Source organism: Aspergillus aculeatinus (genome assembly GCF_003184765.1).
Source record: "Aspergillus aculeatinus CBS 121060 unplaced genomic scaffold BO66scaffold_1, whole genome shotgun sequence".
Taxonomy (NCBI): domain Eukaryota; kingdom Fungi; phylum Ascomycota; class Eurotiomycetes; order Eurotiales; family Aspergillaceae; genus Aspergillus; species Aspergillus aculeatinus.
The window spans coordinates 668,961-692,715 of NW_020291470.1; the positions used below are offsets into that span (position 1 = coordinate 668,961).

The 23,755-nt window shown below is 53.4% G+C and overlaps 5 protein-coding genes across 5 annotated transcripts; 2 read left to right on the forward strand and 3 right to left on the reverse strand.

Annotated features, from left to right (window-relative positions):
* Positions 1-34: 34 nt before the first annotated feature.
* BO66DRAFT_387280 (uncharacterized protein) lies at positions 35-1,985 on the reverse strand. Its single transcript, XM_025646261.1, has one exon. The coding sequence runs from the start codon at positions 1,504-1,506 to the stop codon at positions 265-267; it is 1,242 nt and encodes a 413-aa protein (XP_025509162.1). The 5' UTR covers positions 1,507-1,985; the 3' UTR covers positions 35-264.
* Positions 1,986-2,592: 607 nt separating this feature from the next.
* Positions 2,593-6,185, reverse strand: BO66DRAFT_363106 (putative importin 13). The gene is made up of 4 exons (XM_025645101.1): positions 5,786-6,185; positions 5,530-5,720; positions 4,989-5,475; positions 2,593-4,935 (listed from the first exon to the last, which is right to left on the reverse strand). Exons 1-4 carry the CDS (start codon positions 5,846-5,848, stop codon positions 2,602-2,604), a joined length of 3,075 nt encoding a protein of 1,024 aa, XP_025509163.1. The 5' UTR covers positions 5,849-6,185; the 3' UTR covers positions 2,593-2,601.
* A 692-nt stretch (positions 6,186-6,877) lies between these two features.
* Positions 6,878-14,044, forward strand: BO66DRAFT_407170 (uncharacterized protein; the record flags this gene model as incomplete). Its single annotated transcript, XM_025649042.1, has 20 exons — positions 6,878-6,953; positions 7,014-7,073; positions 7,160-7,325; positions 7,382-7,443; positions 7,501-7,722; positions 7,785-7,830; positions 7,905-8,739; positions 8,791-8,875; positions 8,924-8,968; positions 9,021-9,201; positions 9,970-10,043; positions 10,098-10,475; positions 10,579-10,752; positions 10,828-11,819; positions 11,873-11,980; positions 12,031-12,471; positions 12,523-12,658; positions 12,713-12,858; positions 12,908-13,015; positions 13,070-14,044. 20 exons carry the CDS (start codon positions 6,878-6,880, stop codon positions 14,042-14,044), a joined length of 5,310 nt encoding a protein of 1,769 aa, XP_025509164.1.
* An 869-nt stretch (positions 14,045-14,913) lies between these two features.
* BO66DRAFT_6693 (putative extracellular cellulase CelA/allergen Asp F7-like) lies at positions 14,914-16,495 on the forward strand. The gene is made up of 2 exons (XM_025653482.1): positions 14,914-15,849; positions 15,913-16,495. Exons 1-2 carry the CDS (start codon positions 15,064-15,066, stop codon positions 16,324-16,326), a joined length of 1,200 nt encoding a protein of 399 aa, XP_025509165.1. The 5' UTR covers positions 14,914-15,063; the 3' UTR covers positions 16,327-16,495.
* Positions 16,496-17,791: 1,296 nt separating this feature from the next.
* Positions 17,792-22,792, reverse strand: BO66DRAFT_433422 (uncharacterized protein; the record flags this gene model as incomplete). The annotated part of the gene is made up of 1 exon (XM_025650692.1): positions 17,792-22,792. One exon carries the CDS (start codon positions 22,790-22,792, stop codon positions 17,792-17,794), a length of 5,001 nt encoding a protein of 1,666 aa, XP_025509166.1.
* Positions 22,793-23,755: the final 963 nt, after the last annotated feature.

Sequence of the window (23,755 nt, forward strand, 5' to 3'; positions counted from 1 at the left end):
TCGATGGTTTATTAAGGGGGATGGTTGGGGTATGGAGTCTAGGATTGCTTGCGATACGATGCGATGGAAAATTGATGCTTTCTATTGTGGGATGCTTGCGTCTTCAACAGATATCGATATCAGGTTGCGCTGCTTAGCGAGGTGTACTGTTGGTTGTGTTTCGGTTCTATGGGTGCGTGTCGGGGTATAATGATATTGATGATAATGACCGGTCAACGCTGCAGACTCACGTATACCACCGTGATAGCTACGGGCTGGCCTACCCTACCGGTTCTGCTTCTCCTGCACCTCCGCCCATTTCACCCAGCGCCGGATGCAGTCATCCACCCGCTTCAGCGAGCTCTTCTCCGCCGTCACCTCGAACCATTCCTTGTGCTCCCGCCCGCACTCCGGACACTTGCCCATGTCGCGGACCCGCACATCCCCCAGCTCCAGGTGGATCAGCCGCTCGACGCGGTGGACGAAGGGCACCTTCCGGCCCGGCTCGAGGGCGGCGTTGTCGTGCACAGTCCCCCCACCAAACCGCGCCGGGGACGGCTGCGGCGTCGACGGCGTGTAGGGGTAGTACCGGATCAGGGTGACGTGGTGGCCGCACTGGCGCGACCATTCGTTCAACCGGCGCTGGACGTTGTTGGCCCGCCCGATCTTCAGCCGGATCGTGCCGGGGCTGGTGGCGCTGGGCGCCGAGGTCAACGCCCGGAGATCTCGCGCCGTGCGGATCGCGTCGCTGACGGCGCGGTCGCGCGCGCCGCCGCCACTCGACTTGTGGTGGTGTGGCAACAGCGAGCTGGCGACCTCGGCCGGCGGCGGACCGCGCGCTCCTCCCCCATTCCCTGTGGTCTCCTCCGGCGTCAGCCAGAACATGTAGATGTAGCCCGGTTCGTCGCGTTCGGAGATCGGCTTGTCGAGCTCGGAGGCCAGCGTCGAGGCCGCCTCCGCGCTGAGGTCGGCGGGGATCCAGGATTCGGGGATCCCGGACGAGGTGGAGGAGTAGTGGGAGGAGGTCTGCGCGGATGGCCGCGTCGGGATCTGGCTGTTGGGCGAGAGCAGGTTGGCCTGCGGGACGGGGCCCGGGGCAGCCGCTTGGGAGGGCGGCCGCGCGGAGACGGGCCTGGGCGGCCGGATCTCCTCCTCCTCGATCACCTCGAAGCAGCAGCAGATGGTGCGTTTCTTCTGTCGCTTCGGCGGTTTGTTGCTGCTGGTGGTGGGGCGCGACGGTCGCCATTTCTCCGACGCCCCGTCGTTGATGTTGAGGATCCCGATCCGGTCCAGCAGGGTGTCGATGCTCGTCCGCGGCTTGTTGGGGTTCATGGCGGACGGCGTGCTCGTCCCGGGCGACTCGGTGGCAGCTTGGTCCTTATGCTGCCAGCAGTATCGGTCGGTGGGATCGCCGAGTGCGCGCCGGCATGGCTTGCCGCTGTTGGTCAGCCCTTGACATGTCGTCTCCGGGTCGCAGGAATCGGTGCGGGCGATGAGTGCTTCGGGGGTGTTGGCGATCACCGGCATGGTGGGAAGTGGTCAGGATGCAGGGTCAGGGCGACGCGGCGGAGGAGACATGGCGACGACTTCTTATTATGTTGTCCATGCTGCTGCTCCCCAGGCGCCAGATCCACCATCGCGTCTAAGCCAAAACACGAGGGCGCTGAGAGCACTGACCAAGCCCACACAAAAAGGGGGCATTATCGGCAGTCTCGTAGGGCATGACGTCGCGTCATTGGATGATGATCCCCCTGCCCACCCGATTCAGATGGTGATTTGCATGGCTGGCATGGGAAATCCTGAGACTCGATGCATTCATTGTGCAGTGCAGTGCAGGCGGGGAGTAACTTTAGAAGTGGAGTGATTGGAGATTTTGCAGGACAGCAAATCACCAGTTGGTGGACAGATGCATACAACTCGCAGCATACAGCCACAGCCCTAAAAATAGGACCTTCTCTTTCCGCCCTGGCCACTGCTCGATGGAGACCTCGGCTACATGTTTGTTAGTTTGTTTACCAGACTCCCAATTTCAGGTTCATTGAATTGGGACGCACCGCCTCAGTGGCGGAGGAATCAGCGGTCCGCCAAAAGCCGATCGCCCCCGCTTGGAGGCAAATTCTACAGTGCTGCAGTGATGCCTGAGGCAGACAATCTGGCTTGTCCCACCAGTGACATGAAAAGTAAAACACAGGATGTACTGGAAGCACTGACCCTCAGCGGAGATCTTGGACTGTAGGCTGCTGCGGTCTGGCACTCAGAGAGAGAGAGTATTATTATTATCGGCGTTCTTGAGTAATCCAGCCCATGTGATCCGAGGCGATTTACTACCAAGCGAGTTTGCCCACCTTGAGAACTCAGATAGTTCAACCATTCAACCACCAGGAATTCAAGGGCTTGTTCCAGATAGCCCACCTTTGCGACTCTAAAATCGCTGACATTTTTCATTCCTTCTTTGCATCGCACATCAGTCCCCCATTCACATCTTTACTGCATGATATACATTTTATCATGGTATTGCGACATCTTGGAGTCTTTACGATTTGCTTGGCACCAAACCCTGTTCCGAATGGAACTCAAGTCCAATAGTTATTGTTTGAAACTGTTCAGACTATCCTACGATCCCTATCCGACGTAATTGAACGAGTCACCCCGGCACTTGACCCAGAACGAGCGTACCAATTGACTGGTCTGTGTTCTGGCGCCCCTTGCGGCCAACAATGACGCAAGGAAGCGTTGTCGTTCTTCTGGTGTGACGGCTGGTCGTTGGTGTTGATCAACGGCCTCATCCAGCTCGGCCAACGCCGCAGTAAGATGCGGCCGAGCCGCACCCTGTTGCTTGAAAATGACTTTGCGAAGCACCTCGCACAGGTGCTCGAGATCCGACCGGGCACATCTGCCGGCGAATTGTGTCATCAAAATCCGGCAGAGGGCAGGCAGACATTCACGGATGGCATTCTGAATGGGTGGGGCATCGCCGGGGAGGTTCAACACGCTCACCCAGAATTGCGACGCGGAGCGGAGCGGAAGGGGTTCGGGGCCTTGCAGTGAGATCAGTGTGAAGTTCAAGATAGCGTTTAGAATAGTTGGTCGCGACTGAGTGGCCGTCGGGCCGGGTTCCTGCGGTATAGAGGTGAGCGCGAAGAGGAAAGGGTGGTATTTCGGAAGCAAGCGCGTCAGGAAATCGATCCCGCTGTTGGCGACTTCGGGATCGTAGCACTCTGGTTCCTCATGCATCCAGCAGAATGTCTCGTAAACGTGGACGATCAACGCAACGGTCTCATCACGAATTCGCTGTGGATGGGAGCTGTGTGATGCAAGAAAGGCGGAGGCAGTGCCCATGACCATATCGGTACCCGCACTACCCAGGGGGATACTCTTCACAAAATCCACAGTCATCATCGGTGGGAACACATAGGGGCCCGTCCGCTCAGTGTAGCCGGCTTTTAGTATGTCGCAGGTAGCTTCGATAATCGCCACATCCACAGGGAAACCAGTCATGAGGAGCTGCATGGACTGCATGATGAGGTTCTGTACAACAGCCCCATCGCCCATATTCCAGAAAGTTGGCGGGTAAGCATCTGCTTCCTTGTCTTCGTGAGAGTCTAAGTTGATCTCACCATCGGTTCGGAGACCCTTGCCAACGCTGGCAACGCATCGTAGCACGAGCTGGGCACGGCTCTGTGCTTGTTCAATGAGCCCATTGGCAGCTTCTTCACGGGCTGCGGTTGCCTGCTCATGGAAAATCCGAAGGATTTGCTCGAGGTACTGGGCTTTTGCGCCATCCTCGGGTACGGTTTGTATGATCGCAGCGATGCCCTCCAGCACCTTCTCCATAGTGTGAGCCGTGGCTGTGGGCTTGAAGCGGAATTGCTCAAATTGCCCAATGAAGGCAGGCAGCTCCAGCGTAAGAGCATTGCGACATGACTTGCAGAGATATGCGATCGACTTGGACGCTGCTGACGCGCAGGGACCAACTTCGAGGGACGCAAAGAGAAACGTCAGCACCCGGGGAAGCAGAGCATGTGTGCGCTCAAAGTATGACTGATATTTTCCGAGCATATCCACCAACGTTTGACGTGGTTTGTCTGGGATGACTACTCCGTTTCCCTCGCATAAGTTTGCGAATTCATCACAGAAGAATATTGAATTGAGGCATTCATCAGCGTGTTGGTTCTCATCGACAGCCTCGGAGAGCTGAGCAACGCAGAAGATGGAGGCCTCGAACGTTCGCCAATCCTGCTGTTGAAGTGACGATCTCGCTCGCTCCTGAAAGACCTGAACCAGTTCTACACCCAGCATTGGATATATCGCTAGAAGAAAGTCACAGACATCCCGCCGAAAAGCCCCGAACTCACTGCGTTCATCGTCGCTCCAGTCTTGCAACTCTGCTGGACTGGGGTACTTGAGCTTTTCGAAACAATCCAGTGCTGCACGAGCAAGGTTGTGCTTCGCAGGCCCAAGCCCCGTTTGATCTTCCGAATCCACATATATTTCCTGAAGATCATCGGCAACCTCAGTCCACCATTCAAGAACCAAAGGAGAAGCCGAATCGTCCACCGATGCATAGCCAGGCGCTTTAAAAAGTGTGTGTAGCAGAGCGAGTACTTTCTCATGTTGCGGGTCCAATGCTTTCGTTAGCAGATCCCGTTGCTGTAGTGTTGAATATGCCAGGAGAAGCTCCAAGAAGGTCAAATTCTCGTCCTCGAAGTCGCCCTCCATCAATGAAGCAATATGCGCAGTACCATAATCACAAACAATATAGTCCAAGATGGCGGTGATATGACTTGGAGTGAAGATTGTGTCCCGCCAATCTATCAACTCGACCACGACTTGGGTCGCAGTTTTTGACAGAACTGGAATCCTCATGCATTGAATCACGTAGGTCGTAGTAGGAGCGAGTTGCGATACAGGTATCATGTCACGAAGCTGAAATGCGCTTCGGACGGACATCCATGTCTATTACACCAAATGTTAGATGAGACAGGAGCACAGAAGACAACTGATCTCACCTGGTAGGAATTAATGGCTTCATCCCCCAGACTATCCTCAGACAAGTGAGCCCCTGATGCAACCTGCTGCAGTATGTGACCAAGAACGACGTCGACGAGTACAAAAGCATCCTTGATGTTCTCAGAAACTGGGTGATCATCTCGATTGCGACGGGCTTCGGAGCTCCATTTGTGAATTTCCTCTCCAAGAGTATTAGAGAAGTAGAGCAATGAAGTTACCTGGCCCTCAGACAAAGCGGGGAGCACGGTATTCCTCAGGTCGACATCCTTGCAATGTTCCTCCGAGACATACTTGCCATCTGCTAAGGAAGCCGCTAGATTGCAGAGTGCCCGTGTCCAGGGAGCGTTGGGTTTCAGGAAGATGGTCGCTAAGCTGGAAGCTAGTTTTCGTACGACTAAAGAACGCTCGCCTCCATTGACCAACATAACATAATGATCAAGCAGCCGTCCTAGTAGCTCCTGGGCTTCTTCTGTGCTCAGGTGTTGCCTACGGCCAGAGTCAGAAGGTCTCGCACAATGAAGTCGCTAGGAGGACACGCACCAATCCTGATTTATTTTTACAGTAAAAGTCAGAGCTCCAAAAAATCTCAGGTCAGTGTTGTCCTCAGCGAGAAGGTGATTTGCAATGAGCCATGCTTGAGGGCCTTTCTGAAGACTCTGCAGGTGCTCTTGGATCGCCTTAATCTTGGCGGGGTTGCCAGTATTTGCCGGATCATAGAGCTGCGACACTAGCTAGAACCAGGAATGGCTTTCAGCCCTCGATCCCTCAATTGGCTCGGAAAGACAACTCAACTTACTGCCTTTGCCTCATTGATGAGCAGGTGCACATCTGAGGCTTGACCTGGAATATCCCCAGACATGGCCGCAACACTGAGGGCCTCCTTGCGAGAGGAAAGAAGAATATAGATAGTAGATGATGAGCGATAACTATCGATATTTAAGGGGTGTCACGTGCTGATAACACTATCACCGGAAGATCAGGCGGTGAGAAGTGGGATGGAGGGGGAAGGCTACCGTAATCAGTGGTTCTAGTTGAAGAATGGTTAGCTTTGGATGATGACGATCAGGGCACTCAAGGTTCCAGTTGTTGTCGGGGGGAGGGATGATATTGAGAGAAGCATGTGACCAGCTGGGCTAACATCTGCAGGACGTTGTTTGATTCCCAACCAACGGCCCATGATCGCTTCAGCAACGCTTGGTCAGAGAATGCGGTTCATCACCAAATTTTAACCCCATTTGACCTCAATCCCAAGAACCTACAATGGTTGAGTTTGCGACAATGTCAGCATAGTCATCTTCGTGCTTTTGAGGGGTAACTACGACTTGTATAGGTAAGAAATCAGGATTGAAATTGAAAAAAAAAAAAGAAAATTACCGTCCGGTAATGACGATACCGATCTCTCGTGGCAGTTACAGTTACAGTTACCCACTTCCACAGTCGGCAAAGGAAGGCCGGCAAAGGGTCCCACTTTAATCTGCCATCGGAGCTCCTACGGAGAACTGGACTTCCCTTACGTACTCACCACCACCATTCAACTCACCTTATCGAATAGAATACTAAGTCAACAGCTAGTATCCTCCACTCTCGCTCGCTCTTGTGCACACGACCGTTGTATCTTTCCCTTCCCTTCCCTTTCTCTCCCCACCCCCCACCTTTCCTCGCTACCTTTGATCACGGGCCTTGCGTGCTTTGTGCAACCCCGGCTCGTTTGAATCCCACCTTCTCCCCCGGACACTTGCAGCTGTCCTTTGCAAATCCTCGCCAGTAGATGCTTTTTTCGCACCCTCCAATCCGCCTTTCTTGGATATCAGCTTTCCGATCGGCTCGCAAGTTACCCCTTCCCCGTTTGAGGCCCTTTTCCAGCTCCGCCCCGCGCTTCATTATCGAGATGGAGACCGTGAACACCTCCGAGCGCCTGGCCAAGCTACGGCAGTTGATGCAAGAGCACAAGGTGGATGTATATAGTATGAAACCCAATGAACTCTCATTATCCGTTGATATCAAGATTCTCACCCATCATTAAGTCGTTCCTTCGGAAGATAGTCACCAGTCGGAATACATTGCGCCATGCGACGGCCGTCGAGGTTAGAATACCAACCTTTTGCCCTTTCCGCGACTCTTGTCTACGGCGCCGGATCGATAATCATAAAACTCACACTCCGCTCGATAGAGTTCATCTCAGGTTTCTCCGGCTCGGCTGGAACGGCCATCATCTCCTTGTCCAAGGCAGCATTGTCCACAGACGGCCGTTACTTCAACCAGGCTGCCAAGCAGCTTGACAGCAACTGGGCGCTGCTGAAGCGGGGCGTTGAGGGTGTCCCAACCTGGCAAGAATGGTATGGAGGTTAAATGATAATGGCTATCCTACCTCTGAAGCTAACTTTGGATTTAGGACCACGGAGCAGGCCGAGGGTGGCAAGGTGGTTGGTGTCGACCCAGCTTTGATTACTGCCTGTAAGTGAGGTAGTACGCTTTGCGGCCAGCAAATATCCTTAAGCTAACTGCTCTCAGCTGGCGCCCGTAGTCTTTCAGAGACTCTGAAGAAGAAGGGATCGTCCCTTGTTGGCGTCCAGCAGAATCTTGTTGACTTGGTCTGGAAGAATGACAAACCTGCTCCTCCGAGGGAGAAGGTGACTGTTCACCCGGAGAAGTATGCTGGCAAGAGCTTCCAGGAGAAGATCCAGGATCTGCGCAAGGAATTGGAGAACAAGAAGGCTGCTGGCTTCGTTATCTGTGGGTCTTCACCTGGCGGGCTACATTGGCCCTCTACATTCGTATTGACTAACGAACGATAGCAATGTTGGATGAGATTGCTTGGCTGTTCAACCTTCGTGGCACTGAGTAAGTTTCTCACACCCAGCTTTTGCCACGACGTCATTCTGCACCCGGTTCTGAGCTAAACGACCCGTATCCAGTATTCCCTACAACCCCGTGTTCTTCTCATACGCTATCGTTACCCCCACCACTGTTGACATCTACGTCGATGATGATAAGCTTACGCCAGAGGTGAAGGCCCACCTTGGTCAAGACGTCGTGGTCAAGCCTTATGACTCGATCTTCGCGGATGCCAAAGCACTAAGCGAGGCTCGGAAGCAGCAAGCCGAGGGTGCGACTTCTAAGTTCCTTGTATCTAACAGGGCTTCTTGGGCTCTGAGCCTTAGCCTTGGAGGCGAGGAGCAGGTTGAGGAGGTCCGTAGCCCTATTGGCGATGCCAAGGCGGTCAAGAATGAAGTTGAGCTCGCAGGCATGCGGGCATGTCACATCCGTGATGGTGCAGCCTTGTCGGAGTACCTGGCCTGGCTCGAGAACGAGCTGGTCAATAAGAAGACAACTCTGGACGAAGTGGATGCTGCAGACAAGCTGGAGCAGATCCGATCCAAGCACGATCTGTTTGCTGGTCTGTCCTTTGACACTATCTCCTCCACGGGCCCTAATGGTGCCGTCATCCACTACAAGCCCGAGAAGGGAAGCTGCGCCATCATTGACCCTAGCGCCATCTACCTCTGTGACTCCGGAGCTCAGTACCTGGATGGAACAACTGATGTGACCCGTACATTCCACTTCGGCAAGCCCACAGAGCTTGAGAAGAAGGCATTCACTCTTGTGCTGAAGGGTCTTATCTCGATTGACACTGCGGTATTTCCCAAGGGCACCAGTGGCTTTGCGCTTGATGCTCTTGCGCGACAGCACTTGTGGAAGGAGGGTCTCGATTACCTGCACGGAACTGGTCATGGAGTCGGTTCTTACCTGGTGAGTGACAAGAAGTCTCCCTGAATTCCTGCTTTGCTAATTCTGTGTTAGAACGTGCACGAAGGGCCCATTGGCATTGGCACGCGCGTGCAGTACACTGAAGTCCCCATTGCTCCTGGCAACGTCATCTCCGACGGTAGGTTAGATCTTTCACCTTCAGCATTCTAGACGCTGACAAAAGCAGAACCCGGCTTCTACGAAGATGGAAAGTTTGGTATCCGTATTGAGAGTAAGCCTATACGCAAATGCAAACAAGGTGCAGGTAGCTGACGATGCCTTAGACATTATCATGGCACGCGAAGTGCAGACGACGCACAAGTTTGGTGACAAGCCTTGGTTGGGCTTCGAGCACGTCACGATGGCTCCTATCGGTCAAAATCTTATTGAGCCCTCTCTTCTCACTGATGCCGAGCTTAAGTGGGTGAATGATTACCATGCTGAGGTCTGGGAAAAGACACACAAGTTCTTCGAGAACGACAAATACACCCGGGGTTGGCTTCAGCGGGAAACCAAGGCGATTTCCAAATGAGCCTGTTAGCTCCTGTTTATACCATGAACCTCATATAGAGCCTGGGGCCAATGCATTATACCTAGATCAATACCTAGCCTTTTTGTTGAGTTGCAAGGTGTGCTCCACAATGCGCTGTAAACTTGCCGGAAATGGGATCATAGGGCTATTTGCTCGAGTCTAGTCTAGGAATACAATAAATTTTAAGAGAGTTGGAGGCTTCAGGGAGAGTGGGATAAAAAAAAGATGCTGTACCGTGGACGGCAGGCCGGAGGAAGGTGGGCGGCGGAATGTGGAGAAACGGCCGGCCAAGCGACACCTCGCGGAATCGGGTGTTTCCACTTGCAGCTCCGATTGTCTACAACAATCTCATCCCGCATCCCTTCACTACGACCTGTCGCAACCCGATCTAACCACGAAAGCCTCTCGTTTCTAGAATCTTGTGGTCCTGAACGCTCGCGACCTCCGAATTTACTCCACGCTTTTCCCCGACAAACGACCATGCTCGTGTCACGTCCTGCTTAATTCCACTACGTCAGTGCTCAGATCAGACTTACGGAGGTCGAGATCGAGGGGGAATTCCAGCCGACTGACCGACCGACCGAACACATTTTCTTGCACACACTGTGCACACCAGAAAAGCGCAAATCGCTCTTCCCGAATACCTATCCATTATCGAATTCCTCCAAGTACAAGTACGAGTACAAGCGACCTGGCATGAGCGGCCGAAGCCCCTACGCGAACGGATACGGCTACTCCGACACCAGCCGCTACGATCGCGGTGATGGCGGGTACGGCAGCAACGGCAGCAACGGGAGTAATAGCTTGGGGATGAATGGATATGGAGGAGGAGGGGGGGGAAGCGGTGGTGGCGCCGGAGGTAGCAGCGGTGCATCAGGGGGCCGCGATCTCCGGCCTGGAGGCTATGGTGGCTTCTACCCGGAGGCGTCGCAGTCGTCCTTGTCGCCGGCTCAATCCCCGGAGCGGCGCCGTGACCGATGGGATCGCGACCCCGAGCATTCGTCGTCGCGGTCCAGAACCAGGGAGGGCGATGCCGAGAGGGCTACGTTGGGCTCTCGAGACGGTCGGGCGCGTGGAGAGACGAGTTGGTTAGGAGGCAGCAGCAGCCGCGAACGCGAACGCGAACGGGAACGGGAACGAGAGCATCGGGTAATGAACACTGCTGGACGCGCGGGGGCGCAGGGAGGAGGCTCTCAGGCCATTGAAGGTGCGATAACGCTATTTACCTGGAGGGGAAAAGGCTATCTTCCGTTGTTGTCGGGATTGCTTGGGAAATACCATTTGGGGCTGACTTCTTCGCGAATTCGCAGATGTGTTGCAGATGGTTCAACGGGAATGGGACTTCGTGGCTTCTGAGAGCTGTATTCCGGTGCAGGTGGCGCTGCAACTGATGGACACGAGCACGTTGGGCAAGGCTGAGCGTGAACCGGAGTTCTTGGAGATCCATGACCAGATACAGCGGACGCTGAAGTCGGTCGTTAATGGTAAGTGGGACTTGTTGGGAATGGGATCTGACGATGATGGTTCGTGGACACCTTTTTGCTGATGTCGCTCGCTAGAACACCATCAGGGCTTCAACAGTTCTATCGGTACATACCATAAGATCCAGACTAGTATCCAGACGTCACAGACTCGTGTGCGGAACCTGAAGAACGCCCTTGAGGGAGCAAAATCGGGCTTACTGTCCACTAAGCCCGAGCTGAAAGGGCTGGCTACCTCTTCGCAAAAGTACGACGATATCATCCAGCTCTTCAGCCAGATCCAGGAGATCCAATCGCTGCCGGAGAAGCTGGAGTCCCGCATCTCCGATAAGCGTTTCCTTGCCGCCGTTGAAGTGTTGCATGACGCGCTACGGCTGTTGCGGCGCTCTGAACTCGAGAACATCGGGGCGCTGGCGGACATTCGCGCGTACTTCGGTAGCCAGGAGGCTTCTTTGACGGATATCTTGATTGAAGAGCTGCATGATCATCTGTACCTGAAATCTCCTTACTGCGCCAATCGATGGAAACCCCCAACTGCCGAGGGAGAGGGCAACGGTGTCAATGCATCCAGCTGGTCTGGTAACAACGCCTGGGAACGTCCAGTCTACAACTTCTTGGCCAAGCTGGATGCCTCTAACCCGATGGTGGAGGATGCTTCTCGCAATCCCGAAGCCGACACATTCTACTACATTCAGTTACTCATAGAAGCGCTCAACAAGATGGGTAATCTGGACATCGCGGTCGATCGGATCGAGCAGAGGCTCCCCGTCGAATTGTTCTCCGTTGTGGACAAAACGAATGCCGAAATCGACGCACGTTACCCTGAGTTGTCTACCCGTGGCTTTGCAGCCCAAGACAGCAGAAGCGGCGTGGCATCGAAGGCCATCGAGAAGCGTGGTCACGTGCTGACCGAGTTCTTGTGGACATTGTATGCCAAATTCGAGTCTATTGCTGAGGGCCACCGTGTCGTTCATGACGTGATCGCAGCCATTGTTACACGAGAGGGCATCCCGAAGAGCAACACGCTTGCTGGTGGGTTCAAGGAGCTTTGGAAGCTTTACCAGAGCGAGGTAGGCGATCACACCGCGGTACTGCTGGTTGTTTTCTGACAACACCTGTGTAGATTCGCTCGCTCTTGCATGACTACTTGGCTACTGATGGAGAGTACCGACCAAGGGATGAAGACGACGCTAGGCGTCAAATGTACACGGGCATGCGAGACAAGAACAAAGTATGTGAGGAGAGCCACAATGACGACTGCTGAATACTAATCGAACGCAGAAAATGTTCAAGCTGTCGGAAACAGATCAAACCACAGAAATCCAAGCCGAGCAGTCTGAACTGGACGAGATTCTCAGGTCATCTGTGCCGGGCTTAGTGACCAAGTCTAATCAGAAATTCGCAATGACTGATACCTCTGATGCTAGGCAAGGCAACTCGGGTACTGGTCACAAGATCCTCATTGAACCGAGCGTATTCAATATCAGTCTCGTGCTGCCCCCCTCTCTTTCTTTCATTCAACGGCTGAAGGAGATCGTGCCGGTAGATTCGGATCTCGCGATGACCACATTGACCTCCTTCCTAGATGACTTCTTGGTCAATGTATTCTTGCCCCAACTCGATGACACAGTCACAGACCTCTGCACTCTCACTATCGTCTCGCCCGATGCATTCACAGAAGACCCCCAATGGTCCACCGTCTCGCCCCGGCCGGTCTTCAAGGTACTTTTTCTGGCATGGACATTCCGAGCTTTGTTACTGACTGCGTTTCAGGGAGCGGTCAAGCTCATGTCAATCATTCAAGACTTTAGCAAGATGCTATCCAGTATCCCTCCTGATCAAGCCTTCACACAGCTGCTTCTTACTCAGATCGTGACTTACTACGATAAGTGTTGTGGATGGTACAAATGTGAGAAACTCTCACGATCTTGATGCATGCACAGCTTATTAATTCCAATGGTAGCAATTGTGACCAAGAAATCTCCGCGAGACAAGGGAGAGCCCCGGCTCAAGGCCGCTGCAGGCTTTGCTGAGGCTGGAGACGTTCATGATGTCGTTGCCGAGCTCTGGAGAAACGAAACGAGTGATAAATGGACACTTGTCGATAAGGTATGGTTTCGTGAATAATCCTAGTATGAGTCGTGCTGACGAAAGATAGGAAATCGAGCTGCTTCTCCAGCTGACCTCCGAGGTCCCGTTAGAGCCTTACGACATCGTGTCAGACCCCAAAACCGTGGTGGCTCTCTCGCTTCTTCACAATAGCATGGTTCGTTTGCTCAGTCGGTCACACTAGTTCTCTGATATACTGACTGAGATACAGCAATGGTTTGCGAGTCACCTGGCCCAGCTGCGCCAAATCATCCCGACCTCGGAAGCTCGACGCCCGGAAACTGGGCCCCCTAACCGTCGTTGGACCTTGCTCGGGGCAATGAAGTCCAAGGTCGATGGTGTCAGTCAGCCGATATATCTGCCCTTGAGCCAAGAAACAGCAACCATCTTCGACAACACTCTTGGATCACTGCGCGAACTGGCATACACTGCTCTGTTCGCCCTCCACATCGATTGTCGGTGTGGCGTCATTCATATGCTGAAGAAGACGATGGCAGGGCCCAATCCTCGAAACTTGCGCGCTTCTGAGCCTACGACGCCGTCTCCCAACAGCACCACTCACTGGTGGCATATTCTGATGAATCAGCCCACTGCTGCATCGCCCACGATTCTAGAGTTGAATGGTGATCTGATCGGCTTCGACAGTAACATATCCACTTACCTCGGATCATCGGAGAGATGGTTCATTACCTCTGGGCTTGCTCGCTTCATCGACCAAACATTTGTGGCGAACACCGGCCTGATCGGCGCTATGAACGAGAACGGAGCCTTGCGCCTCCAATTGGACGTTCTCGTCTTGCAACAGAACCTAAAGAACATTATCATCGATCCGATGCAGGACCCGGCTCATGAGGGAACCACCAGCCCCCACGAAGAGCACCACGAGGTGGTCGCGCTCCCGCGCAGCGCCAAGTTCCTGGACTGGTTCCTCGAGGGCGCCGAGAAAGCCCTAGACTACGCCAAGGAAGAGAAGGAATCCTTTGCTGCCCATGGAGAGAAAGCGCTGGCCGCTGGAAACGGAGAACCCTTCACGTACGAAGAGCTCAAAATCCTCATTGATCTCTGCTTCTCGGATGCTTTGCTCGGACCCAGAGGAGCGGACAACCGGGAGGAATTTATGGCTGCCAAGAAGGCCAGTGCGGATGCTCTGCTGAGGTTGAATGAAGTGATGTGGGATTCCAAGTAGGCGGATGCACATATGATCCACACTGCGATGCGAAATATAATTTCTTCATTTCCATAATTCGACGTTGTGCTGTAGCCCCAGGGGGGTATCCTAGATGATGGGAGGCCAGAACGGGATGGACCGACCCACTTGCCAGATGCTCCGAAATTGTCCAGAATTTTTTTTTCTCATCCAAGCAGTGACCAGTCGTTTGACGCCAAGCACAATTTCAGGAGAACATGTCTCTTGGGGTGGACCGTGAATTTTTGAATGTGAACAATGAACATCAACCCAGAATCATCAGACGATCGAGAGCTCCCCCTGGGTCGAAACTCGAAGAAGGGATTCTGAGACAGTTCCGCTTAGTGCGCTTAGTGCTTAGTGCTTAGGCTGATAACAGTCTAGAGCCACGACTCGTCCTAACTGGTTCCAACTGGTTCCAACTGGTCCCAACTCGCCGTTGCGAGCAAAATCTCCGGGGTGGGTCTGACCGGAGTAGTTTAATTAAATGCCAATATATCATTGCCCGCACTTGAATCCATTGATCGAATTGAACGATCGAATTGATCCCCAGTCCAGTGTTTCACCTCACGATCTCATTTCCCGCTGGTTGCTGCCTTGCCCAGTGGCCACTCTCTCTCTGCCTTTCGGCCCGTTGACTGCTGCCCCTGGTAGTTTCATTTCCCTGATATTGCTGACAATGGGGCAAAATCATGAGGTCGAAATTGACCCATCATAATGTCCGGATCACGGGGCAAACATCTTGTGCTTTGGGGGTTCCTTTTATTCCCTTGATCCCGCGCTGTGAGCTCTTTTCGTTCTTTCTATCCTCCTTCTCTCCATCTCTCGTTGACCACTACCACTCTGTCCGGAACAGCAGTTCTATAGTCCTGGGATTTGATATCCAGGCGTCCATTCTTTCCTAAGCCAACTTCATCCGTGTTGATTCCACGTTCTTTTGCCATATCGGCAGTCCAACAAGAGACCAACCTTCCATTCATTATTTGCCTGTTTCGAACACATTTCCCCGCACATCAACCATGAAGTACGAACGTCTTGCCTCGCTGGGCTTTGCTGCCCTGGGTGCCCTTTCCTCTGTGACTGCCCGGCCTATTGCGACCCCCGACGACGACGAGTGGGATTGTGGCGACGATGATGTTGCTGTCAGCACGCACTATGCGACAGTCACTCCCACTGCCGCGGTCGAGACCTCTACCTTCACCGATGTTGAGGCTACTACCGTGTTCCTCACCACGACTATCACCCTTGGTGCGGGTCAGACCACTTCATCTGTTCAGACCGTGGTCATCAACACTCAGGCTGCCACTACTGCCGCTGCTCAGCCCACTTCCACCGTTGAGGCTGTGACGGTCAACACCCAAGCTGCCACTACTGCTGCCCCTGCCCAGGTTTCTGTTGCCTCCGTTGAGGAGCAGAAGCCATCCACCACTAGCACTAGCACCACCGCCGCCAGCGTTGCCACTACTGCAGCTGCCCAGGTCTCCGTTGCCTCCGTCGAGGAGAAGAAGGCCACTTCCTCTTCCACTAGCACCACTGCCGCCAGTGCTGCCACCTCTTCTGCCTCGTCCTCTTCCTCTTCCTCCAGCAGCTCCAGCAGCACCAGCAGCAGCCTGAGCTCCGAGTTCTCCGGCGAAGCCACCTTCTACGGCGGCAACGTCGACGGCGGCGCCTGTTCGTTCAGCGGCTACACTATCCCCTCCGGCCTGTACGGTACAGCACTGGGCTCCCCCCGCTGGGACGACGCGGCCCAGTGCGGCTCCTGTGTCCAGGTCACGGGCCCCAGCGGCAACAAGATCAAGGCCATGGTAAGCAGACCTTACCCCTAACCCCGAACAAAACCAAACCAAACTAACACCCCCTCCCAAAAGATCGTGGATGAATGCCCCGAATGCGACTCCAACCACCTGGACCTCTTCCAAACGGCCTTCGCCGAGCTCGCCGACATCTCCAAGGGCGTCATCTCCATCGACTGGGAGTACGTCGACTGCGGCATCACCACCCCGATTAAGCTGAACAACAAGAGCGGCACCTCCGCCTACTGGTTCGCCATGCAGGTCGAGAACAGCAACGAGCCCGTCACCAGCCTCGAGGTCAGCACCGACGGCGGCAGCACCTGGCAGTCCACCACCCGCTCCACCTACAACTACTTCGAGAACGCCAGCGGGTTCGGCACCGACACCGTCGATGTGCGCGTCACCGGCCAGTCCGGCGCCACCATCACCGTCAACAACGTCAGCGTGTCGTCGGGATCGTCCGTCACGGCCTCGTCCAACTTTTCTTAGCCCTAAGGAAGCGGCGGGTGATGTGATGTGATGACTGCCTGCCTTAAGACACAGGGAATCGACGTCACGCCATACCTTTTGACTCGTTTTTTTATTTTACTTCTTCAAGCTGACTTCCTTAGCGGGGTTGCCTATAGCGCTTGTCCGCCCTCTCGCATGAGCAATGGTAGACAGCGCGGTATATCAATTCTAAGCTATATCTTTCTCTTGTATATATTGACCAGACCATTTCAAAAAGAACTTTCTCTTCACCTTGACATCCAACCAAGTTCGAGTACTATGCTTACTAGGCTCATCCCGCTGCGATACCTGTCCCCCTAGTTCTTTTGCAGGCTCCATGCAGAAAGAACCCCTTTTGCCCGAGACCCAGCAGCCAGCCAGCCACCCTTCATCCGGCCGAGTCATCCCCACCGGCACTATACACCCAGGCGCAGTAAGACCCGGAAATAGTAGATTAAACCCCGATACTCCGTAGTTTATGGGGCTTTCTGCAGGTACCAATGCATGTGTCCAATTTTCAGTCGTTCATGGATTGAATGAGCTCGGAGAACAATTCCCGACAAAGCTAGTTCTCGACCAATCGATTGTCTATGGGAGGGCCCATGGAAATGAAGATTATGAAAGAGAAGAAGGAGTATGCTCAGGTTGCCTGCCTTCCCTGCCAGGCCCGGCTCGTGTAGATAGGTGACTGATTGGACAACACGCGGCAACAGTATTATCATCCGCATACCGTAGCCGCAGTTCTTCTCGGGGGGACGCTAGTTACAGCTCGCAGTGCTTTTCAATGGGAGTGGACCCTGCGAGCTATAGCACTGCAGCTGCAGCAGCAGCACGTGTGTGGTCAGCATTGGGGGGGGGGGTGCCTGTACCATGGCAGGAGAGTCAATCTAGGACCAGGGGTTTCATTCGTCATTGACTAATCCACCTGCGGAAATCTACTCAACGCTCCCATGGACTTTCCCCTTTCTACTCTCGGTCTCGGTCAAAACTTGACGCCGCTCTTTACTCTTTGAACTATCTGATGTGTGTGAAAAAAAGTCTAGAAGAGAAGAATCCCGTAGTGTCAATCCTGGTTCACAGCATGTTTCTCCATCAGGTCCCTAGTAATGTACTAGGATTTGGTTAGTAAACAGACCGTCTGTGCACATCACTGCAGATTCGGTGTAGTATTGATGTCAGGTTGAGGATGTAAGGTCAAAATGCACCCGAGATTAGAACATTGGGCGGAATTTGGAGAAGCTTCACGCTCTGCAGACATATCCAAGATGAAAGAAAGTGTCGGCTTTGGCCTTCACACACGTTGTCATGTATCGTACCGTGCTGCTGCGAGCTAACCAACTACCGGACACATCATTCATACCAGATTGGAGCATCTCCACGCGCTCGGGAGCGCGACGTGCATGTCATGTAGTTGTCGGCAGGCGCTCGAGAACGAACTAGAGACCCGAAAATCATACAATCAGGTCTACCATAATGCCCACCTGAGAATGACAGCCAGGACAGCCGCCACAAAAGCCAAAACCAGTGCTCGGTGGCCCCCCATCCATGCAACTGACCCGCGGATCCAGCCCCGAACCCGCTCGACATCCGATGCCCGCGTACATGCCAGCACGGTGAGCCGGAAGATCAGCCACAGCTTGATCCGCTGATACAGCGGCATCGGGATCGCGCCCTGAAAATCTGGGGTGTCAACCACGAGGGATCCGTCACGAAAGTAGAAATTCACTCGTTCGCCGAAGCTCCGCCGCAGCCAGATCCGACACAGCCGCTGGAGGTCGTGCACGGGTAGCTGGGGAAGCATGCGGTAGAATGCGTCATTGCGCTCGAGCACCTCGTGGATCTCGGCGTAGCGTTCGTCTGTTGCCAGGCGAAACGCGGAGAGTGCGAGGTTCATGATCTCGCTCGGCAAGGAAGGCTGTCTTGACAGAATGTCCGCCGCGAATCCCGGTAGTGGGACGGTGGGAAGCATTCCTGCCATGAGGGCGAGAGCCTCGAGGGGCAGCTCGGACTGTCCCAGCAGCCATAATGTGGCATTGAGGACCAGCGTTTTGTCAGCACGATCGAGGAATCGCGTGAGCGCAAGGATAAGAGGCGGCGGCAAGTGGGCTTGAGCCACGAGAATCTTGACCACCGCACTAGCGATCCGGTCATCACTCGTCACAAATCTTTCACTGAGTTGGAGGAGCTTTCCAGGAGGCAGGAATGTTTGTGCTCCGAGAAGATCCAAGATGTGCTCAACGTCTCTTTCCTCCTCCTCTTCTTCTTCTTCTTCTTCCCCTTCCCCTTCTCCTTCTATATCCGCCGATTCCGCCAGATCTAGGAGTCTATTTCCCAAATCTGGAGGCAGACCTCGCCTGAGAGCGCTCCGGAATATTGGATCGAACCTTGACGTATGGTGATCTTGCGGATCGATCATCTGAGCGAAAAGATGATAAAGCAATTCGCGCGGGACTTTTGGGTGCTTCCTGATGGCCTCGGATGCTTTGTAAGCCACAGAGAAATCTGGGTCTTCCAGACTGAGTACCACATCATCGAGATACTTTAGCTCATCATCTGGGTACTTTGTCAAGGTTTTGATTGCCTGATATCTAACTAGTGGATGATGATCCCCTAGCAAGCCCGCCACCCGATCTAGCACATGGTGTGGAAGTTCCGATTGACCACGTAGAGCTTTGGCGGCTGCTTCTCGAACAGACCACTTTGTGTCGTTCAGCAACTCGGCCACCGCTTCAAATGTTGGCTTAGATAAATCTGATCGACCGCCGAGGATCAAGGCAGCTACTCCTCGCACTGCGGGATCGATATGCTTCAACCTTCGTACAATGTCCTCTCGAATGTTTTGAGATGGTAAGAGCTGCTGCCAGACCGTAGTTCGTAGATCCTTTACCAGACAATCACCGAAGTGCACTTCTTGGCCAAGCCAGTCCGCCGTACTGGGTGGCAAGAGAGGATGCTGGGCCAGAACCCGGACAGCCAATTTTCGCACGATGAAGCTTCTGTGGTCCAGTAAAGAACAGACATAGCCCAGAATACTTGGAGACACCAGCGAATGGCGGCATAATGATTTCTTTACAATGTCGAATGGCGACGGGTAAGAACCGATTTGTTCGTAAACAAGATAGGTCATGGACTGTAAGATCTCAAGCGACAGATCCAAACGTTCCAGTATCTTGAGAGATTTGGATGTCACCTCCTCTGACTCCGGGTCTGAAAGTCCATGGGCAATGGTATCGACATAGGCTTGCAGAGCTGAAGGTGGCTGTTCAGACAGAATTTCCAGTGCTGCCGCCTTCAAACCAGCTGGCCCATAATGCAGACAATCTAAAATTGCTCTCAGAAGATCCTGTGGTAAGGCCGGTACCTGGACGCCTTTAAAGTCGGACTCCTCCACTTTTGATTCATCATGCAGGTGCACAAGAAGAATATCATAAGCCTTGGGGGACAGTGATCGGCAATTCCTGAGCAGGGTTCGAACAAAGACCGGATTCAGTTCATCGTCGGAGACTTGGTCTACCCAGGAGGCTATCAAGTCAGTGACACTTGTCGAGACTCTGCGCTGAGCAATGACATTCAGAACATGTCGTTTGACATCAGAGCTTCGGTTTTCCAAGAGAGAATATAGAACTGTATCCGGATATTCTGCCTCCCCTGCAAGCTCCCCTTTATCATAAGCTGTGACCTCGAAAGAGCTCCACCGGGCGAGCCGTTGGTAGTGACTCTGACGCAGAGATCTCAGCCTAGCAATATTGTTCGATGCAGGTACTTCACTCCACAAGCGCATCATGAGCTTGCTATGCATGGGGCCCAACATATCTCGGGGTTTGTTTTCCATGACCTCAAGGAATGCGGCCGTATGCTCCTCGCTTTGCTTTTGGTGGTTGTATCCGACACCCAGGAATCCGGCCACAAACCTCCAGAACACCTCATAGCGAACGTTGTATTTCTCTCTTGCCATGAAGACTTGGGGTGGAATATCAGTGTCTGTGCGGCCATTCAGTGTCAAGCTGTGTATTGTGGCTTGGCTGGTCCAGTGTTTCGCGAAAAATCGGGCAGCGAAGAACTCTTGAACTGTCAAGTGTAGAAAGTGAAAGCTTTGCTGGGCATTGTCGGTGGCATCTGAAGAACGAAGAAAGCTTATCTCTTTGATTGCGCTCTCGTGTAGCCTCGGAACAAGTACATTCCCGTTCAGGAGATGTTGATAGATCTGAATTCGTACTGGAGCATCGAAATCAATGATGTTGGTGAGTAGGCCATGGAAGGCCAGCGCCTCGAGGAGGTTGATTTCCTCCTGCATGTGTAGCTGCACCTCAAACTCCGACAGCTCTTCCGTCTGTTGTTCTGTCAGGGTTCTGCCGTCAATTCTTTTCTCCCTACGCCACAGGTCCTTCCGTAGTAGCTCCACGCAGATCGCCTGGTAGATGGTAGTCATAGTCCTGGCTGTATTGATATTACCCAAAGACTCTTTCCAAGTGTAGCAGAGAGCATCGAGTTGAATCGGGATCTGTGCAATTTCCCTAATTCGCGAATGCTCGTCAATGAACTCCCAGATCTTGTCCGCTGTTCCAGGGTCTGGGTGGATTTCTTTGGCTCGTATGTACTTTTCAATTTGCTCAGCGTGAAAGCCCACCGTTTGCAGCTTCAAGTCCTGCTTTGCCATGTTTAGCTGTTTAGTTGAGTATGGACGTGAACTGATAATGGTTTGAGGCTGCTTGAGCAGAGTTTGCAAAAAGCGGCCCATAGGTGAATCGGCATCCCAGTCTTGGGCGACTTCATCTAGGCCATCCAACAGCCAGAGCACCCGAGCGCTATTCCGGGCTACGATTGAATCCAAAGTGTCTGCCACAAGCTCCGAATCCTGGTGCTGGGAGAAGTACTCGTGGTGGAATAGGTCTTTAATGGAATAAGAATCGGCACGTTTACCCTTGAGATGTCGCAGTGGCAGCCACAAAATCCAGTCGAAGCGATCGGACCACAGATTTCGATACAGGAAATCGTGAACGACTTTCTTGCAAAGCGTTGTTTTGCCAACACCTGCCTGTCCTTCAATGAAAATCTTTTTCGGCCGGATCTTCCTGCCCCCTTGTTCCCTACAGTCAAACAGGCTTTCCAGCGGCACCTCATCGCCTTGATCGGAGTCCACGACATTGAGATTGATGTAACAGTGATCCACAGGGAGTCTAGCTCCAGATAGACGCTGAATCTGCAGTCTTTTATCATCGTCCTGAGAGTAAAACTCCAACAAAGCATTCTTGGTGTAATATTCTCGAGCCGGCATGCAACGCCGGTAGGAATCATCGAGGAGGGCGCTGCTGTCATCAGAAAGGTCTTGTCTGACGTCCTCCCATCCGCAGGATTTGAGTGACCAATCGTATGTTTTCGTTCTCTTAAGTGTACTGGCTAGTTTTTGCTCAGGGGGGGTGGTTTGATCCTTGATCGCACAAACAGTGTGCATTTTCCAGGCTTGAACACGGTCATACTTGCTTTCGGGAATGCTCTTATAGATGTGTTGTATCTGATCCGGAGGGACAAGCTGGCTGATGAGATCCAGTTGGGCATACAGGCCGCAAAGAAAGTCCTTGTTGGCTCTACATTCTGCCTGTTGGATGAAATCGCTCAGCTCATCCCAGGACCGGGTGCGTATGAGGATACTGGTCGCTCGTAGGGCGGTATACCAAGACTTCCCCGTCCGCTTCTTGAACATGTCCCAGGTGAAGTCTCGGAGTCGCGAAGCTCCATCTATGCCAGACTTGACTGCCTCCCAGATTTTGCTCGGATCCACAGAGGAGACCGCGCCGGAAACGGTCATTGCGAGGTCGATGGCCCGTAGCAGCCCCCGCAAGGATGCTTTGCCGACGGTATCATCATCCTGGATCCCCCGCAAGGCTTGTCCGGTGTAGGCGGCAGCCTGGGCCACATGAAGGTCACGATCGTGACTGAAGCCATCGAGCAGGGCAATCAACGGCTTGTATAATTGTTCGTGGCTGATATCCGACACGCCGATGTCGACCATGGCGTCGATCACCACCCCTAGCACGCAGACCAGTTCATATTTTCGATCCACCGATCCACCCAGTCTATCTGCTTGCTCCAATCGCACTTTCAGGCTTGAGAACAGGGCTCCCAGAATCTCCGTGCTCTCCGACGACCACTGGCCCTCTCGCTGTCGAATTATGAACGCCAGCGATCGTAGGAGGACCGGGGAAAGCGAAGTTCCATCTATACTGCCGACAATGACCGCGTTGACGAAATTTCGCAGCAGCTTGATCCACCCATTGGGGACCAGCACTTCCGAGAGACGAGCAGCCTCCCATGCCAACTGTGGTATGCTAGACGTGCTGAGGCAGGCGTCGACGGCAGTCGTGCCCCAGGCCTGCAACGCCTCTTTTTCGGCCGTTTCAATGGCTTGATCCCGGAGACGAGAGATGAAATTGGGGAGAGTCAATGGTCGTGAGGAAATGCAAGGCATTATGAGAAATGCTTTGACATTGGAAAGGAAATTGCAAGCGGCGATGAATTGGAGAATCGAAGCAAGACAGAGAGAATGAGACCGTCAGCATGCATCGCTGACAGTGGGGCGATTGGACCACTAAGCCCCTTCCCTTTGCTAGCGCATGAGACTTATACATGAAAGTATACCGGTAGGACCGATCTGTGGTTGCGGCTTCGTGAATAAGCTGAAGTATTATGCTTACTGCGGTGCGAGGGATCCTTCGATTTGGCGCATGCGCCGTCCGAAAAATGGGAGTCTTCTAGAAACTATGGCATCCGACGCCGCAATGGTCCGGTCGAAGAGAGTGCACGAGGTCCGAATGGCCGTTCCATGCGGCTATGGCAAAGCGGCTATGGCAAAAAGACGCAGCTCGCCCGGTGGGACAGTCTCTGGGTGGTATCCATGCCGCTTGATTCAGAAGGTATTAGGTTTCTTTATGAGAGACGCCAGCTAGATCGAGTCAGTTGGGGGGGAAGCCGTGGGCGAGAAGCAGGCGGAGGCGGTAATACCAGACCTGGATCTGATTCTGCCACAAAATCTCTTCGTCGCGATTGACACCTTCATACTCCGTTGATGCATTTCCCCAAACTCATTATTCATATTCACTCAATCGGAAGCGAAAGAAATCTTCCTCCTTGGCTCATGCTGATGATGAAGGTGAAGATGATGATGACGACGACGACGACGACTATACGGCCCTCGGCGTCGTCCGCAATGTGGAAACCACGGAGAATGTCGGCGGCTCCTGACAATCCGAATCACCGAACGAGGCGAAAGCAGCGACCTTTGGATGTTCCAGATTGTACTGGGATTGTAGCGAGAGGTATTGCCATCGACCATAACCTTCTGTTGATGAACAGGAACAACTGTGAAATATCATACCGCTGCCTGCAATGCCAGATCGATGTGTCAGACTTTTTGTAAATACTGGTCCTAATC